Here is a 15893-nt window from a genome sequence, read left to right as displayed (position 1 = left end):
AAAACAAAACTCATTTTATAATGTGACCCAGATGCATACATGGGAAATAATACCTATCCTTACTACCTGGAATGCATTCTGACATTTTTCTATTTTATTCTTTTTTTTTTTTTAATACTGATTTTAAGGCTTCTAATAGGATGTGGCCTTGAATTGAAAAATACTGACAGATGTCAAAGACCAATGGATTTTAATTAGCAGACGTTCAATACAGAAATAGGATATTTAAGAGAGTCCTAGTCTTTAGACGTGAAAAAAAATGTAAAATAACTTCCACAAATTATAATTAATTCTTAGCTAACAATACTTGTAATACACCTTTCATTTGGTTTACAGTTTATGGACCATTTAGGATTCTACAGTTTTAAGATTTCTAATGTTAAATAAAATCTGAGATCTTCAACATGGTTTCATTATAATAAAAATATTCTAGGCAAGCTGTCAAGATTCTGTCTAGTTGAAGGTGAAGTCAAATCTAGTTTTATAGAAACTTATAGTCTAGGTATCTTTGGAACTTTTAGATGATTACATTATTTAAGCCTAAGCATTCAAAGTACTCTACTATTTAGAAAATCTCATCCTTTCAGCCCTGAGACTTCAGGAGGTTCTGTGCCTGGCACTCTTGCAGATGCCAGCCTATAAACTCCATCTCAAGGTTCTTAATCAGTTCCAGGGGGTCCAAAATACCCCTTAAAGTATATCGAGAACCATGTCTGTAGATACACAAACACATTTTTCTGTAGGGTGGGAACAGAACCACTCCTTTTTATCCAACACTCAGAGGGGTTATGTGATCCTCAAAAAGGTTAAGAATCACTGCTTTATAAAACAGTAACTCCAAATAATATCTGTTATACTATGTGTAAAAATTATAATTATGCAGTTTTCTTTCATACTTAACATCCCTTTCCATCTGAAAATATGGATTTTTTTTAGTATCTACTATGTACTTTGAATAATGTTTAGAGTATAAGAACTATAAGGAAATAATCAAAATTATTCTATATATATAAAAAATGTGCTCTTTGCAGAAGCTGAATCTTGCAAGTTTAAGGTTTAAGGCAAGAACATAAAGCAGCAGTGTGTTATTTTATTTATTTCAAACATGAGTGTGCTGAGAACTTATAAGCTTCTTATAAGACAAGGTATATTAAGAGCGACTGACTCAATAAATGAAGTTTCATTTCCTCTTTTCATAACTTCTTTCACTCTTAGAGTATACTAAAACTCTCATTTATATATTTAGCTAGGTGATGAAAGCAAAATTACTTCTAGATGTATGTTTAGATAGAATAACCGCAAGTAATTAAGAATGCAATAAAATAATTATTTATTACCACTTATAGTAACTTATAGCCATACCCATTTAGATATTATAGTTTCTAACTACTGATGGATACAAGAATTCTTACAGTTTCTCTGCTTTTTTCTGGAAGATGTAAGCCATCCAAAGATTCCATGATGGTTTCCTGAGCAATTAATTTGGAAACACTGAACATCTTAACATTTGATTTAGAATTTCTGGTGCTACTATTCAAAATACTGACTGCAGCTTCATTGTAGGCATCTATCTTCTCATTAGTGATCATTTTTCTATTTTCACTTAATAGATCTTCATAAACAGGATCTGCATATGAAATACATTATTAAAAACACAGTAAAACAAATCTCTATTGGTACAAATTGTGATCATGTAAGTTAGTTGACTGCATTTCATATTTTATTGTTAAAGTTCAGAGGATTCCAGGAACCAAATAATTCATTTTTAAATAACGCTGGCCAAGATTTGCAATAGCGTTCCTATCTTATATTCGATTTTTGAATCAATCAATATCTCCCCCAAATTTAAACAACTTTTAGGCCTCCTGTCAGGTATAAAACTTTCAGGAGACATTTTTATGTTCCAGCATATTTTAAGAGTTTAAAATTTGTGGATGTTGGATTATACTAGGTAATGGGAATTTAAAACTGGATTATAGAAGACTGTCTAATTAAGAATAGTAGCCAGTCTTTTCGTCTTCCTGTCACTGCCTAATTCTGTAAACTTTGTTCACACAATTAAGAGGTAATATTATTAAGGATCAAGGTCTCTTATCACTTACGATAAATAATTTAGCCTTTTCTCATTTTAGTAAAAGAAAGGTTAACAATGAGTCTATAAATACAGATTATCACCAGCCCTTTTATTTCTCTCAGCTTGACATTCAACTTAGAAATAATCATGAGTTTCTGAAAAGTCGAATTGCTAAAAAACCCAAAGATTCCTATACGGTATTAGGCATTAAATAATGGACATTCAGTAAACTTCTGAAATGAGTTGATCTAATGTCAACTGTCTCTTAAAGAATTTCATTATCAAGTATAAACTAGATGGTATGAATTTAAATACATTCTGTCAATACCAAAGGCTATTTACTTCCAATGAGTCTAATGTTATGAAAAAGACTAATAATTTTTTCCTATATTTCCCAATCATATTAAGTATACTTTGTAAGAAATAAAAAATCAGAGGTAAGCATCTTATTTGCCTTTAGAATGTATTCTGCCTGTTGAGGCTCCTTGGAAGATATTTTTATTTATTTATTATTTATTTTTTACTTATATTTATTAGATGTCTGTTCCCTAAGTTCAAAAAAAGAAAGAAAATAACTCACATTTATTCTCATTTTGCAAACCTTATTTCAAAATTTATTCTCATAAAGCAGTAATTTTGTTTCTTGAAACAGAAGATAATAAAAACCTATTCCTCAGAATATATACAAAATGACATTTTTTTCATTACTCATTCCATACCTTGTAAGACCCAGTAAACATCACTAGTCTTTGCCAGTTTTTCTAAAAGTGGTGCTATGGAGGTAATGTTCGTTTTATATTGGGAAAGCGCTTCATTGCTGCCATTATGAATCTTGATAGACCACTAAGAAGAAGTGAAAATTAAGCATTAATTCAGTATTTATCACAGAAAAATTTAAGTATATAATTTACTCTACTGTAACAAAGGTTATTAAGATAATTCTCATTTTTATTCAATGTTAGAATTATGGTCAAATTATTTCATGCAATATATGAAGGCAGTTAGAAAAAGCCAATATAAAATAATGTTGACATTTAACATCAAATTTCCTAAGTTCATTCAGGTCTTTTTATTAAAATTCATCAGACATTAATTATAATAGAAAAAGGAATTAAAATACAAGTACAATCAAGAATTCCATTTAACAGAAGTTAACTTTTTCTTAGCATGTCCTTAAGTATGAAACAAAAATCATACGTAACAATACAGATAATAACTTACTGTGGCAGCTCCTGCTACAATCACATGAGGCTTTGCAACAGAATCCTAAAGAAAGGAAAATCCTTGTAATGTGTTATATCCAGTTCATAGAATTAATAAAAGTAACATCGCTTAACTTTTTCCTTAAATTCAAGTTCTTCTTTCTAACTATATTTTAATTTTCTAGAGTTCCTTAACTGAATATTACAACAAGATGGACAACCAATGTCTAAACAACCATACTTAGTTACATGGTTATTCAGGATGGCATGAGGCTTGTAGGATTAATTCTTTGGTCTTCTTTACAAAAAAAAAAAAAAAAATAGCAAATACTACTGAAATCCAGTTATGGCCTAATATTATTTTGAATTGTGAGTAAATTGCTTAAGAGTAAAGCTCTAGTATGTAAGCCAATTAAAAAGTATTCATGGAATACGCAGTTTATGTGTTAAATAAAATATGAGGTCCATGCCCTAAAGAAACATAATCTTTTGGGAAAGCTAAATCCAATATGTATTTAACAAAATAAACTGATAGTTATTATAGACCCCAATGCAGAAAAAATGAGAAATTTGGCAGAAATCCTCATCAAATGCAAATTGTACTCAGAAAGGTAGACAGGGTACTGCTAAAGCCTGCCAAGGACAAAGCCAGAACTTGTCTTCTGACCTGAGTTCAATGCTTCCCACAACATAGAAGACCTGATATTACACAAGGGACAATTAAAAAAGGAAAATTAGAAAAAATCTGACCTATACGTAAAAATAAAATGAGTTACTCTCTTATTATAAGGGTAATATATACTTTCATAGAAAACTATAAAAGCAGAGAAAAATAACAAAATTAACCTATTTTTCCTCAGAGATATTCCCCTTTCCAGTCTAGCACCCTTAATCAATCTGAGCCTGTGTCCACGTTTTATAAGATATGTAGAATATTTCCCTGCCTATCTCATGGGTGGCAAGAATCTATATTAAAACAAGCTATATTAAAAGAAAGTACTTAGTGCTTCATTTTACATTGTCTTTTCAGTGAAATTTTTTCCTTATTCCTAGATGGCTCCCTTTCTCATTCCTCACAGTGGTTATCCCAAATCTTACTTTCCCTCTTGTCCTTCTCCTCACTTTCTGCATAAAGTCTCGTTCTCTATTTCAAAGAAAATAGAATTCACTTGGCTTGTGTGCTCCTGCCTTCCCTTCCTTCTTCCATTTTTACTTCACCCATATGCTCACCAAGCCCATCTTCTCAGACAAGAGACTAAAGAAAATATGTCCCTATCCTCTTAGTGGCTAACCCTTTACTCTGTCTATATCCCTTCCTTTTTCTTCTGGGGCTAAATCCATGCATTATCTCCTTCAACCCTTGTATTATCAATGTTATCCCTCATCTCCACTCCTTCCTTCCCTCAGTCTACACAGTGTTAAATCACCTTTATCGTCAAAAATATTCCTTCAACTTTGTCTCACTCTCAAATTCTTTTCCTCACACCCTTAGCAAAAGATTACTTGGAAGAACATTCTGCCTTCACTATGCCAATTTCTTTCTCATTTATGCCTCAATTTACCATGTTTTGATTTCGGGCTTCACCATTCAGGCTTCATAATTCACCCTTAGAGTCCATTAATGAACTCTGGATTGCCAAGTCCTATAGCTTCATTCTACCCTACCTAGTTCCTAAAGTGACTGACTGCCCACTTTTTAAAACTCTTTCCTTTCTTGTGTGTTATATGACATTCTTCTCTTGTTTTCCTCTTACCCCTTTTACCACCCCTTCTCATAATTGTTTGGATAGTTCCGTTCCTAAATTCTCTTCTTTAATCTCTAAACTCTCTGCCTATTCCATTCAAGTAATTTCAAATATCGTCTCACTCCATACCAAGACTCCCCAAGTCCATCGAAGTAGCTCATACTTTTTAATGACTACCATTCACTGACAGAATTAAATCTAAATTGCTGGTTTCTTCACAATTTAGCCTAATTTCCTACTACTATATCACCGATTGCATTATTCTTCTGTTTAAAGCTTTCAGTGGTTCTCCACTGCCTTCAAAATGAATTCAACCCAATATCCTTATTTTTAGAAGATAACACTTTGATGTATTAAGAAGTATTCAAAAAATGGATAAAGTAAATCTGCAAGCCACCGAATATAGCTTAGGATATTATTCACAATCTAGTATCTGCTTACCTCATCTATTATCAACTCTCTCACAAAATAAAGCACATATTAACAACCAAAGCCAAACATAAATAAAGGAGCATTCTGAATTCTAGCTCTAGTCACACAAAAACTGCTGGTGATTCCCTGAATAGACTATATCTTGAGCATCTTTGCATTTGCTATTTCTATTGCATGGGATAACTCATTTCTCACTCCAGATCCTCACCTTTAAGATTACTGTATCTGAAAACTAATTTTGAAACTTTTAAAATTACATTTCATGCCTACTCTCTGTAATGATGTTATACCCTATAATTCCCTTATTTTGGCACTTGCCACATTGCTTCCTTAATTACCTGTATCTGCCACTCATCTAGAAGCTCTTTGAGGAACTCTATTTTGTTAACCAGGGTATCAACAGTGTCTAATCTGGTGTCTAGCTCAGTGCCTGGAACATGGCAGGTAATTTATAAGTATCTGTTGAATAACAGCAAAATCATCTAAATTCGACTTTGCTTTTATGCCTATAGATTTATATAAGGCATATGACTATCTCTTTCCAACCTATAGTTCTCTGGAAATACTACCTCCTCTGTAAAGCTTCTTAGATTATCACTTATACTCTTACCAACCCCCATCCTAAGTGCCTTGATCTATGGGGCTTTCATGGTCCTTTGTACTCAATCTGTTGTTACCCTTCATCTTAGCATATCATTATTCATTAGAAAGTCACTATCCACTAGATTGCAAATCCTTCAAGGGCTGAGAGTGGGCTAATTCCCAGCCACAATCCTAATATGGAGCACAAAAACTAGCAATAGTATATACATAAGAAAACGGGTCTTTGTATTCTCAGGATCTAGCAGCGTACTACGGAAACAGTAAAAAATAAATACATAAATACAGACATAGTCTCTGAATAAACAAAACCAATCAATGAATCAATCTTAAGTAATTACATGGCTACCTACTTAAAGAAGGTGAATCTTTCCTTTCCTCCAATAATCATAAGGAATTTTACAACAGAATCTCAAGCTACAAAAACTAGTTTTAGCAAATTATAAAAACTGAAAATCTCGATGTGAAATATACCTCCAGGTTAGTAAAAAACAAAGGTTTTCTATAAACTTAAAGGACCTATAAATTATACTGAACTGATACTTGTTTAACTATGATTTTCTACTACTTTAATGGATATACCTTCACAAATATGAAACATGTTAAATCATTTGAAATATACACATAAATTTTTCTATACTTCTGGACATTTAAAAATATATCAATAAATACAAAATACAATTATGTGAGACCTCAATTTACCAGAAAGTTGAATTTTAGAAGCTATCTACATGTTTGTTTTCTTTAAAAACTTAAACACATTTACACACACATACACACACAAATAAAGTTAGAAATGTTGACTAGCTTCCCACCAAATCCTAAAAAGCTTATTTCGTGTATGAAGTAGTTATAGTCCTAAATATACTGTGAAAAGAAGAAAAGAAAACTACCTCTGTAATACAAGTAAATTAAACAAAATAAGGTCAACAAAACTGAACATTGTTTTATCCATCCCAAATGCAAACCCCTCTTGGAATGAATACATTTTTAACTAAAGGACTGACGAGGAGCTATTTGGAGACTACCACAGAAATTCTAAAGTGGGCTTGTGGGAACTTAGGGATTTTCTGATCTTAATAGCATGCTTGCCTTTATATATAATTTATCTCTGAACATTATAAGCCAAAACATTCCAGTCTCAACTTTTATGTCACAAATGTAGAGATAAAAGGGAAGAAAATGTAAAAAAAAAAAAAAAAGTTTTCTGAAGTACCTGAGCATAATTTAAAGGACAAAGTGGAAAAATGCTCAAGGGAATGTGTACTGTGCTGAAAGATTACTTGGGCTTGAATTAACTGAGACAGCAGTAACAAAAAATTTTAAGTCTGGAAAGTGTGGTATAAGCACAATTATCTTAGGGTTAGAATAGTGATAACAGAGATACTGGATCAAAATACTTTCTCTTCTCAGTAAAGTGATAGATTCGATCTAGCACAGCTTAGTTGCTATCAAGAAGGATGTATAAAGTACAGGAAAGGGGGACAGGTGAGGAAGGGGAGAAAAACAGTGGATGCATATGAGCTTTTAAAATTTGGTTTCATAAAACCAGAAAGGTCTACATTTTCAAATACAGACCTCAGTCCACACCTTGATACACTGTTTCATAGAACCATTAACTTCTGGATGCCACAGAAAATCCTAAGAGAAATTAAGAAAAGAAAGAGTCAAAGAAACTGTTACGTCCACCATTCAAAATAAACATTAACGTATCTCTTCCTGAGTACTTCAAAGACACCACCTTCTCTATGAAATCTTCATCTCTCATCTCAATTTGCAAGAGTTGCACAATAGTTCTTATATCCACTTTTGCTTTCTTCTGAACTACTTTATGCATTTTAATCAGAGTAATCTTTAAAAAATCTGAAATGTGATCTTGCCACGTTCTTAAATATTCAAGATATTTCAATTGCCCTCAGAATAAATTCAAGTCCTTAAGATTGCTAAGAAGGTGCAGGATCTGGCCTCTGTGAGGCATTCTGTCTTTTCTCCTGCCACCTTCTTCCTTGCTTTAAGTACTTTTTGGTTCTCCTTCAGCTCCTAAAATGCTCTCTGCGCTCCTTTCTCCAGGAATTTGCACTGTTCCTTCTGCCTAAAATGCTCATAAACTCTTCCACTGAGCCTGACTAGCTCCTACTAATCTCTGAGGTCTCAGTTAAGCCATCACTTCTTCAAAGAGGAAAACTACTTTTAATTTTCTGCTATGTACATTCCTAATGCCCCACTTCTTCCTTTTTGCTATCCTTATCTCACATTTATTTGTATGTAGAGAACTATAATGACTTGGAAGTTCCAGTAGGTCTAGGACATTTTTGTCTTGATTTTCACTGTATTCTCAGTATTTAGGAGAAGTCACTGTGACTGGGAATTCAGAAAATTCACATATATTCTCTCATGGTCATTAATCCTGAATACATACTGATTTCGAATTAATGTACAAGATTATTTTTTCTTGGCTAAACATCCAAGACCAAATTTTCTATTTTATTACACAAAAACAGTACACACAAACATTTATTCAATTACTTTACTATTCTTATCTACTCTCTACACACTGACATATATTTAGTATGTACAAAGCATTAGCTGATCTGCAAATAAATTAACAATGAATATTGTTTTGCCATTATAACGTTTAGCTTACTATTATATGAACTTACCACTTTAACTGATGAAATCCTGTCTTCAAAAGGAATGTTTTCATGCTGCCATAAAGAAAATGAGAAAACAGAAATATTAACATATAAATTTTATGTAAATAATTCTCCCTTTAGCTCCTTTTTTTGATTTATTTATGCATCATATCTCAATTATCTATATTCAACCCAAAGAGGAAAAGACCTGCATAAAATACCAAAAAGTGACAGTAGAGTTAAATGATTTACATGTGACTTTCAATGTCTAAGATGTAGTTCAAAAATAAAACCTTAACTACAAACAAACAGATACGTGAACATGCCAACATAAATTATTTTTTTGCCACGATTGACATGATTTCGATTTAGTCTTACTATTATTTATGGCAGAGACGAATTGCTCGCCTACATTTCCATACATGATTAGTTCTGGCCAAAGTATTGTGGCTATATGTAATGTGGGTCACTTCTGGGCTGAATTTCCCAAGGCAATTCCTAGTCTGGCTTAATCTGGTGCAGAGACTGAAAATCTAAATGTTCTAAACAGTACAACTATAAGATGGTAAAAATTCCAACAGCAAGAATCCTCGCATGACTGTGTGGAGCAAGGCCTCTTGTTAACCCATCTAGGACATGCAGTGCTAAGCGAGAAATGAACTTTTGTTAAAATTCTAGAGTGCTTTGTTGCTGCAGCAACATCTAATCCATTCTCATCAATATGAGCATAGGTCCATATACATCTGAACAGGAATAGACATATATGATTCTAGGTTATTATAGGTTTCACTTTGAAGACAGTACATAAACAGTCTAGTTGTAGAAAAAAATTAAAATCTGGAGACAACTTCTTATAAACAAGTGTTCCATATAAAGAAGAGAGATCCTTTCAGAGTTAAAACCCAGGGTGGGGTTACAGGATAGAAGTGGTCAATAAGCTAATTCTCTTTCTAAAGCCAAGGTTAAAATCTTTTCATTAATTTAACCAGATAGCATTTATTTTTATATACGTTAAATAAAGTTTGCTTTTATCAACAAGCTAATTTTTAAAATTTTTGTTAGTCCTGCTGCAGCATTTCCTGAAAAAACTCTTGGTACCATTAATTCAATGGAACTTTAAGGTATGTTATATGAAAAGACTATCTTTGGTGAAATAAGTCTGGGAAATACTGGGTCAGACAAAATCACGCAAATGTGATTCTACCCCATCCCGACCTTGTTAAAATTTTTCCTCAGAGAAATATGTCATGAACTTTATTTCCCCTCCTTTTACATAGCTCAGTCAATTCAACTTCTTTCTTCTTATTTTAATGTGACATGATATATACAAAAGAATATGCCACATATATGTAAGTCACAAAGCACAGTAAAAATATATAAGCACTCATGAATCCATGGCACAAATCAGAGCATTACCAATGCACTGAATGACTTATGTGAACTTCTCCTCTTAAAGAAACCACTGTCTTAAATTTTGTTTATGTATTGTCTATTATATAGTTTTGTTACAAATATATATGCATCCTTAAATAATATGTTGTTTGAAATTTTGAAAAATTTCAAACTTACAGCAAAGATGGTAAATTTGACAAAATTATAATGAACACCCAAACACCCTTTTGCTAAAACACATGAAAGTAAACTGCAGATATCATAAGATTTCACCCCTGAAGACTTAAGCATATATCTCTCAATAATATGGATGTTCTCTTACATAACTTCAACAATATAACCCCATCTAAGAAATTTCAAAGTGATAAAATAATATTAATATACATCTATGTTCAAGTTTCCCCAATTTCCTGATGCTTCTCTATAGTTCTTATATTTTAATGTAGAATTTAATTAAAATCAGGTATTACATTTAATTATCATGTCTCTTCAGTCTCATTTAATCTAGAACATTCTCTGGCCTTTAAAAATTTATCTATCAAATATTACATTTATTATTTTTGTAGTCTAGGTCAGTGATAGAAGGGACCAAATCCAGATTATAAACAGCACTGACAGTTACCTTCTTGTATATGTCACTTAGTACATGTGTAAGCGTTTCTCTAAATAGTTCTAAAGGTTTTATACAAATGTTCACCCTCACCTAATACAAATTATTTTCTCAAGTGTTTGTAATAATTAATACTTTCATTAACATAGCTTGTCAGACCAGATATTTTGCCATTGTCAAATTTAATATTTGCCACTAAAGTAGGTATAAAATAGTATCTTGTTATGGTCTTAATTTGCATTTATCTGATTACTAATAAAGTTAAATATCTTTTAGATTTACACTGGGATTTATGTTGTCTCTTTTGTGAAATGCCTGGTCATGTTTTTCCCCTCTGCTTCTTGGTAGGCTGTCATTTTTACTAATTTGTGGTTTTTATATCTCTTAAATATGTTACAAATATCTTCCTTCAGTTTATAACTAGTCTTTTTTCTTTAAAGTACTTTTTAATGAATAGATGGTCTTAATCTTAAGTATGTAAATTTATGTTTAGTACTTTCTGTTTCTTATTAAGAAACTTTCACTTACTTCAGGTAATAAAGATCTCCTACATTTGTTTTCTAAAGGTTTTGAAGTTTTGGCTTCCACATTTAAGTCTGAATTTATCTAGAAATGATTTTACTTGGTAGTATATGGTAGGGGTCCAATTTTAGTTTTTTTTCCATATACATAACCAGTTGCTTCACTATCACTAATTTAATAGACTTTCTTTTCCCCAGGGATCTTTAGTGGCGTATCTGCTACTTTTAAGGTTTTGTATGTGCATGTGTCTATTTTAGAGCTCTATATTCTGCTCCTTTAGATTCTTTGTTTAGCTCTACTGATACCACACTGTCTTAATTAATACAGTTAAAATAAGTCTTGATATTAGAGAACAAGTCCTTTCCATCTGGTTTTTCAGATTTGTCATGGTTATTCTTGGTCCACTGCTCTTCCATATAAAATTTAGAATCAACTGGTAAAGTTCCACAACAAACCCTATTACGATTTTATTTTAATTATGTTGAACTTATAGATCAATTTGAGAATAACTGACACCTTTACAGTATTGAGTTTTCCCATTCCAGAATATAGTATAAATCTTCCATTTAATTATATAATTTTAAATTGTTTTTGAGTAAAATTTTATAATTTTTTTCTGCATACAGATCTTGCACACTTGCTAGGTTTATTCCTAGATATTATATGGTTTTTGTTACTATAGTATATTTTAAACAGTGCTTCTAAACTCTATATTCCTGGTAAGTGGATATGAAATTAATTTTTAACAAATTTATTGAGTTACTATAATTAATTTTTGCATGTTCATCTTATAATCAGCTATCTTATTAAAATTTGTATTATATCTAGCAAATTTTCTATAGATTCTTTGGGGTTTTCCTTGTGGATAATTACATAATATGAAATCCTGAGTTTATTTCTTTAGAATCCTTACATCTTCAAATTATCTTTCTTTGGCTAAGGACCTCCAATATGATGTGGAATAGAAGCTAAATTTGAAAATCCTTGCCTTCTTCCTGAGTTTAATGGAAATGTGTCTAATATTTCACCACTAAGAACATTTACTGCAGGCTTCTAGAATTTTTGTCAGGTTAAGTTAAGAATATAAAAGAACTTACCAAATAGAGAAACAATGATACCAGTTCTGGTATTTTTGGAACCTGCTTAATGGCCCAAAATATGGTAAAAAACAAAACAAAACAAAAACCAAAAAACCAAACATTCCATGTGTGCTTTGAAAAAATGTATTCTCTGAATTTTGGTGTATTCTTTTAAGTACTGTGCAATAAGTTTGTAAAATCATCATGTTAATAGTCTACTACGTGTTTACTAATTTTATTTGTTTGTCCTATCAGTAATTGCATGAGCAGTGCAGTTCTCCTACTATGATGGAGAATTTGTCAACTTCTCATGTAATCATATTAATTTTCCTTTATTCATTTTAAGACTAATTTATTAAATGCTTACATGTTTAAAAATCTTAGTAATTTGAACTTTTCGTCATTAAAAATTATCTATAACCCTGATAACGCTTTTTGCCTTAAAATTTATCTTAAGGTATATCTTTTTAAGCAGCAGAAAGTTCTTTTAAAATCAATCTGAAAATCTGTGTTTAGCTGACAAGTTTAAACTATTGATTATAAATGTTTCCACTACCTTACTTTTTGGTTTCTAGCTCCTTCACGCATACATATTTTTATATACATATATGTAAACACCAATGTTTTGTATGTACATATAAGTGGTTTTGTGTGTATATATATATGCACGTGTACGTAGGGGTATGGATGTGTGTGTGTGTGTGTGTGTGTGTGTGTGTGTATAAAACATATTTAGTATTAAGTAAATTTGGTTTTGTTTAATTTTTTTTTCTTCTTCTGGTTTGGAATTTACACATCCTAATTTATACTTTTAATCCTCGCCCTTGAAGTTTTACTATGCATCTTTAAGTTCTACAGAAAGATAATACCTTAAAGAGTAAGGAGGACATTAGAATACTTTGTGGTAATTTCCCTCTGACTTATATCCTATTATTGGCCAGTTCTTTAGTACAGTCTTTTTATAAAGTGTAAAAAGCCATTATTATTTTATACAGGGACTATCTGTTTATATTTACATATACATTTACTATTTTCTTTAAATATTGCTTTTATATTTCAGATTTTTTTCTTATTTTTCTCCTTCCTGAAGTTTATCCTTCAGAAAATCCTTTAGTATAAATCTATGTGACAATAAACCCTCATAGTTTTTGTTTATCTGAAAATGTCCTATATTTCAAGAATAGAGAAAATTTCATGCTAGGTGTACAATTCTAGGTTGAAACTTACTTTCTCTCAGAACATTAAAGCTATTATTTTATTGTCCTCTGGCTTCCAATATTACTACTGAGAAATATGCTGGTCCAAAGCTTAGTTTTTTACATATAGAGCATTATAGTTATTGGCATCTGGCTTCAGGGCAACCTGAATCTCTACTGCATACCTACTGTTATTGTTCTCATCTCTGGTTTTGCCTCATAGTTTGTCCCTTTTGGGGGAATGTCTCCCATTTCCTCGAAGTCTAGAAATACATCAACAAGTATTTTTTTTTAATCTTTGATTTAGTTGGTTTGAGGTAGAAGGAGCCCCCAGAGTACCTAGCTTGCCCGCTGGCTGGAAGCAAAACAAACAGGTTTCTTTACTGCAAGACTTCTCAAGTTTTTAATATCCTAGCCTAAATTAATACCATCTAAGACAAGGATATGATATCCAGCTCTGTCCAAACTTATTTGACCAGAGCTTCACACAGAATTAGTCTTCCATAAAATATAGTTTGAAAAAAGTCCTACTTTAAAGCTTCTTTTCTAAAAAAAATTTGCCTCAATATAGAAAAGAAACAAATTGAAATGAAGAATTATTGCAATACTCCTATTCCACTCAAACCCATACCAAGTTTAAATAGTAATAATAATAATAATAATCAGCTTTTACAATATGCCAGGCTATAGTAGGCACAAAAATGTATTTTTAAAAAATAATAATACACAATCCTGATCCTCAAATTGTTCAGAAACAAGAGAACTAAAACATAATTTCCCAAATGTTCCACTAGCAGTATGAATTAAAGTTTCTCAATAACTGTCCCTTTAAGATTGTGACAAGCTGTCTTTGTTTCTTTATTAAATGCCTATAAATTTAAAGGTATCTTGTATGATAATTGTGGGATAACTGCACATCTAGAAAATAAAAACTGGAAACCTAGGTATTATAACTAGGGCTCAGAAACAATGTACTATATTGTACCTACTTTTGGCCGTAGACTAAACCACTAAATCTTTTTTCAACTAACAAATCTATTATCCCAATTTTCAGAAATAAATATAATACTTATATTTAATATAAATATTGAATATTTCTAAGCCTAGAAATTTAAAAACTGTTTCTTTGAAATCAGAAATCTCTCTACTTTTTAGAAGTTTACTAAAGTTTTTTTTACTTTGAACTGTGATAATTTCATGTCATTAATTTCAACTCGTCTGTATAATTTTATGTGTATAAATACAAGTGGAAACTACATTTATAGATACCAAATACATTGAAAAGTTGACTTTATTATTTTCCAATTCAGCTTTTTAAAATCTAGCACTCTTCTCTTTCCTAGAGGACAAAACATCTAATATTCTAAGGACTCTTAACACAAGGAATAGTTTCTAAGACTTTAGTATCCACTACCATCATCACTATGTGCCTACCTACTTACTTGTGAAGTCCCTAATTTTTCAGCTCTTTACTACAGGACAAGGTGATGTGTACAGGCAGATTTTCATCATAAATTCATGAGTTATTTCCCCTACAATTCTCAACTTTCTTGTACTTCACTTTTCACTCCTTGCCATTCCCCTACTCCCAATCATATGCAGTTGAAGACAGGGATTAGAACCTTGGATCACTTAAAAATGGATAAACAGAAGGATTATATGATATAATTCAAAAAAAGTTAATTATCAACAAACATAGAGATCTTCATATTTGTTAGTTTTTAAAAATATCTGTGTGTGTTAGATTTTGTTTATTCTGCTAGAAGAACACTTACCAAGAAGACATATTTTTAAAATAAGAAATTTTCTATAAAAAGAGCATAAATTTGTTGTTACACTGTTGTTTTAATTATATAGCATGACTGCCCAGTACCAGCAAGGCTGCAGAAAATTAGGCCCTAATGTACACTGCTTACAGTATAAATTGAAAGTTTAGCAATACAATCAATAATTTTTAAAGCATCTATATACTTTAATCTAAAATTTGCATTATAGCGATCTCACCCTAAGGAAATAATTGAAAAAGCAAAATTTTCACACAGATATCATTGAAAATGTCCTCTTTTAAATTGCAAAATAAAAAAAAAACCTACAAAAAGTTTTTAAAAAGGGAGGATTATACAAAATTACATTATACCCACTCAATAGTATGTTGCCATCATGATATATACTTTAATCTAAAATTTGCATTATAGCGATCTCACCCTAAGGAAATAATTGAAAAAGCAAAATTTTCACACAGATATCATTGAAAATGTCCTCTTTTAAATTGCAAAATAAAAAAAAAACCTACAAAAAGTTTTTAAAAAGGGAGGATTATACAAAATTACATTATACCCACTCAATAGTATGTTGCCATCATGAAGATACTTACATTGATTATATAATAATATGGTGAAATAAGTGGT

At 31.2% G+C, this 15893-nt stretch overlaps 1 protein-coding gene across 1 annotated transcript in view; it reads right to left on the bottom strand.

Annotated features, from left to right (window-relative positions):
- CASD1 (CAS1 domain containing 1) overlaps positions 1 to 15893 on the bottom strand; it is a 50401-nt gene that overhangs the window by 24248 nt on the left and 10260 nt on the right. Inside the window, exons 4-8 of the mRNA XM_025046808.1 lie at positions 8714 to 8758; positions 7632 to 7694; positions 3296 to 3340; positions 2794 to 2917; positions 1388 to 1627 (exon numbers count right to left, since the gene is read on the bottom strand). Of these exons, the coding sequence (XP_024902576.1) occupies positions 1388 to 1627; positions 2794 to 2917; positions 3296 to 3340; positions 7632 to 7694; positions 8714 to 8758 (517 nt within the window). The remainder of the gene's footprint in view (positions 1 to 1387; positions 1628 to 2793; positions 2918 to 3295; positions 3341 to 7631; positions 7695 to 8713; positions 8759 to 15893) is intronic.

This window comes from Pteropus alecto, unplaced genomic scaffold (genome assembly GCF_000325575.1).
Source record: "Pteropus alecto unplaced genomic scaffold, ASM32557v1 scaffold21, whole genome shotgun sequence".
NCBI lineage: Eukaryota > Metazoa > Chordata > Mammalia > Chiroptera > Pteropodidae > Pteropus > Pteropus alecto.
This window is presented reverse-complemented; position numbering and strand designations above follow the sequence as displayed.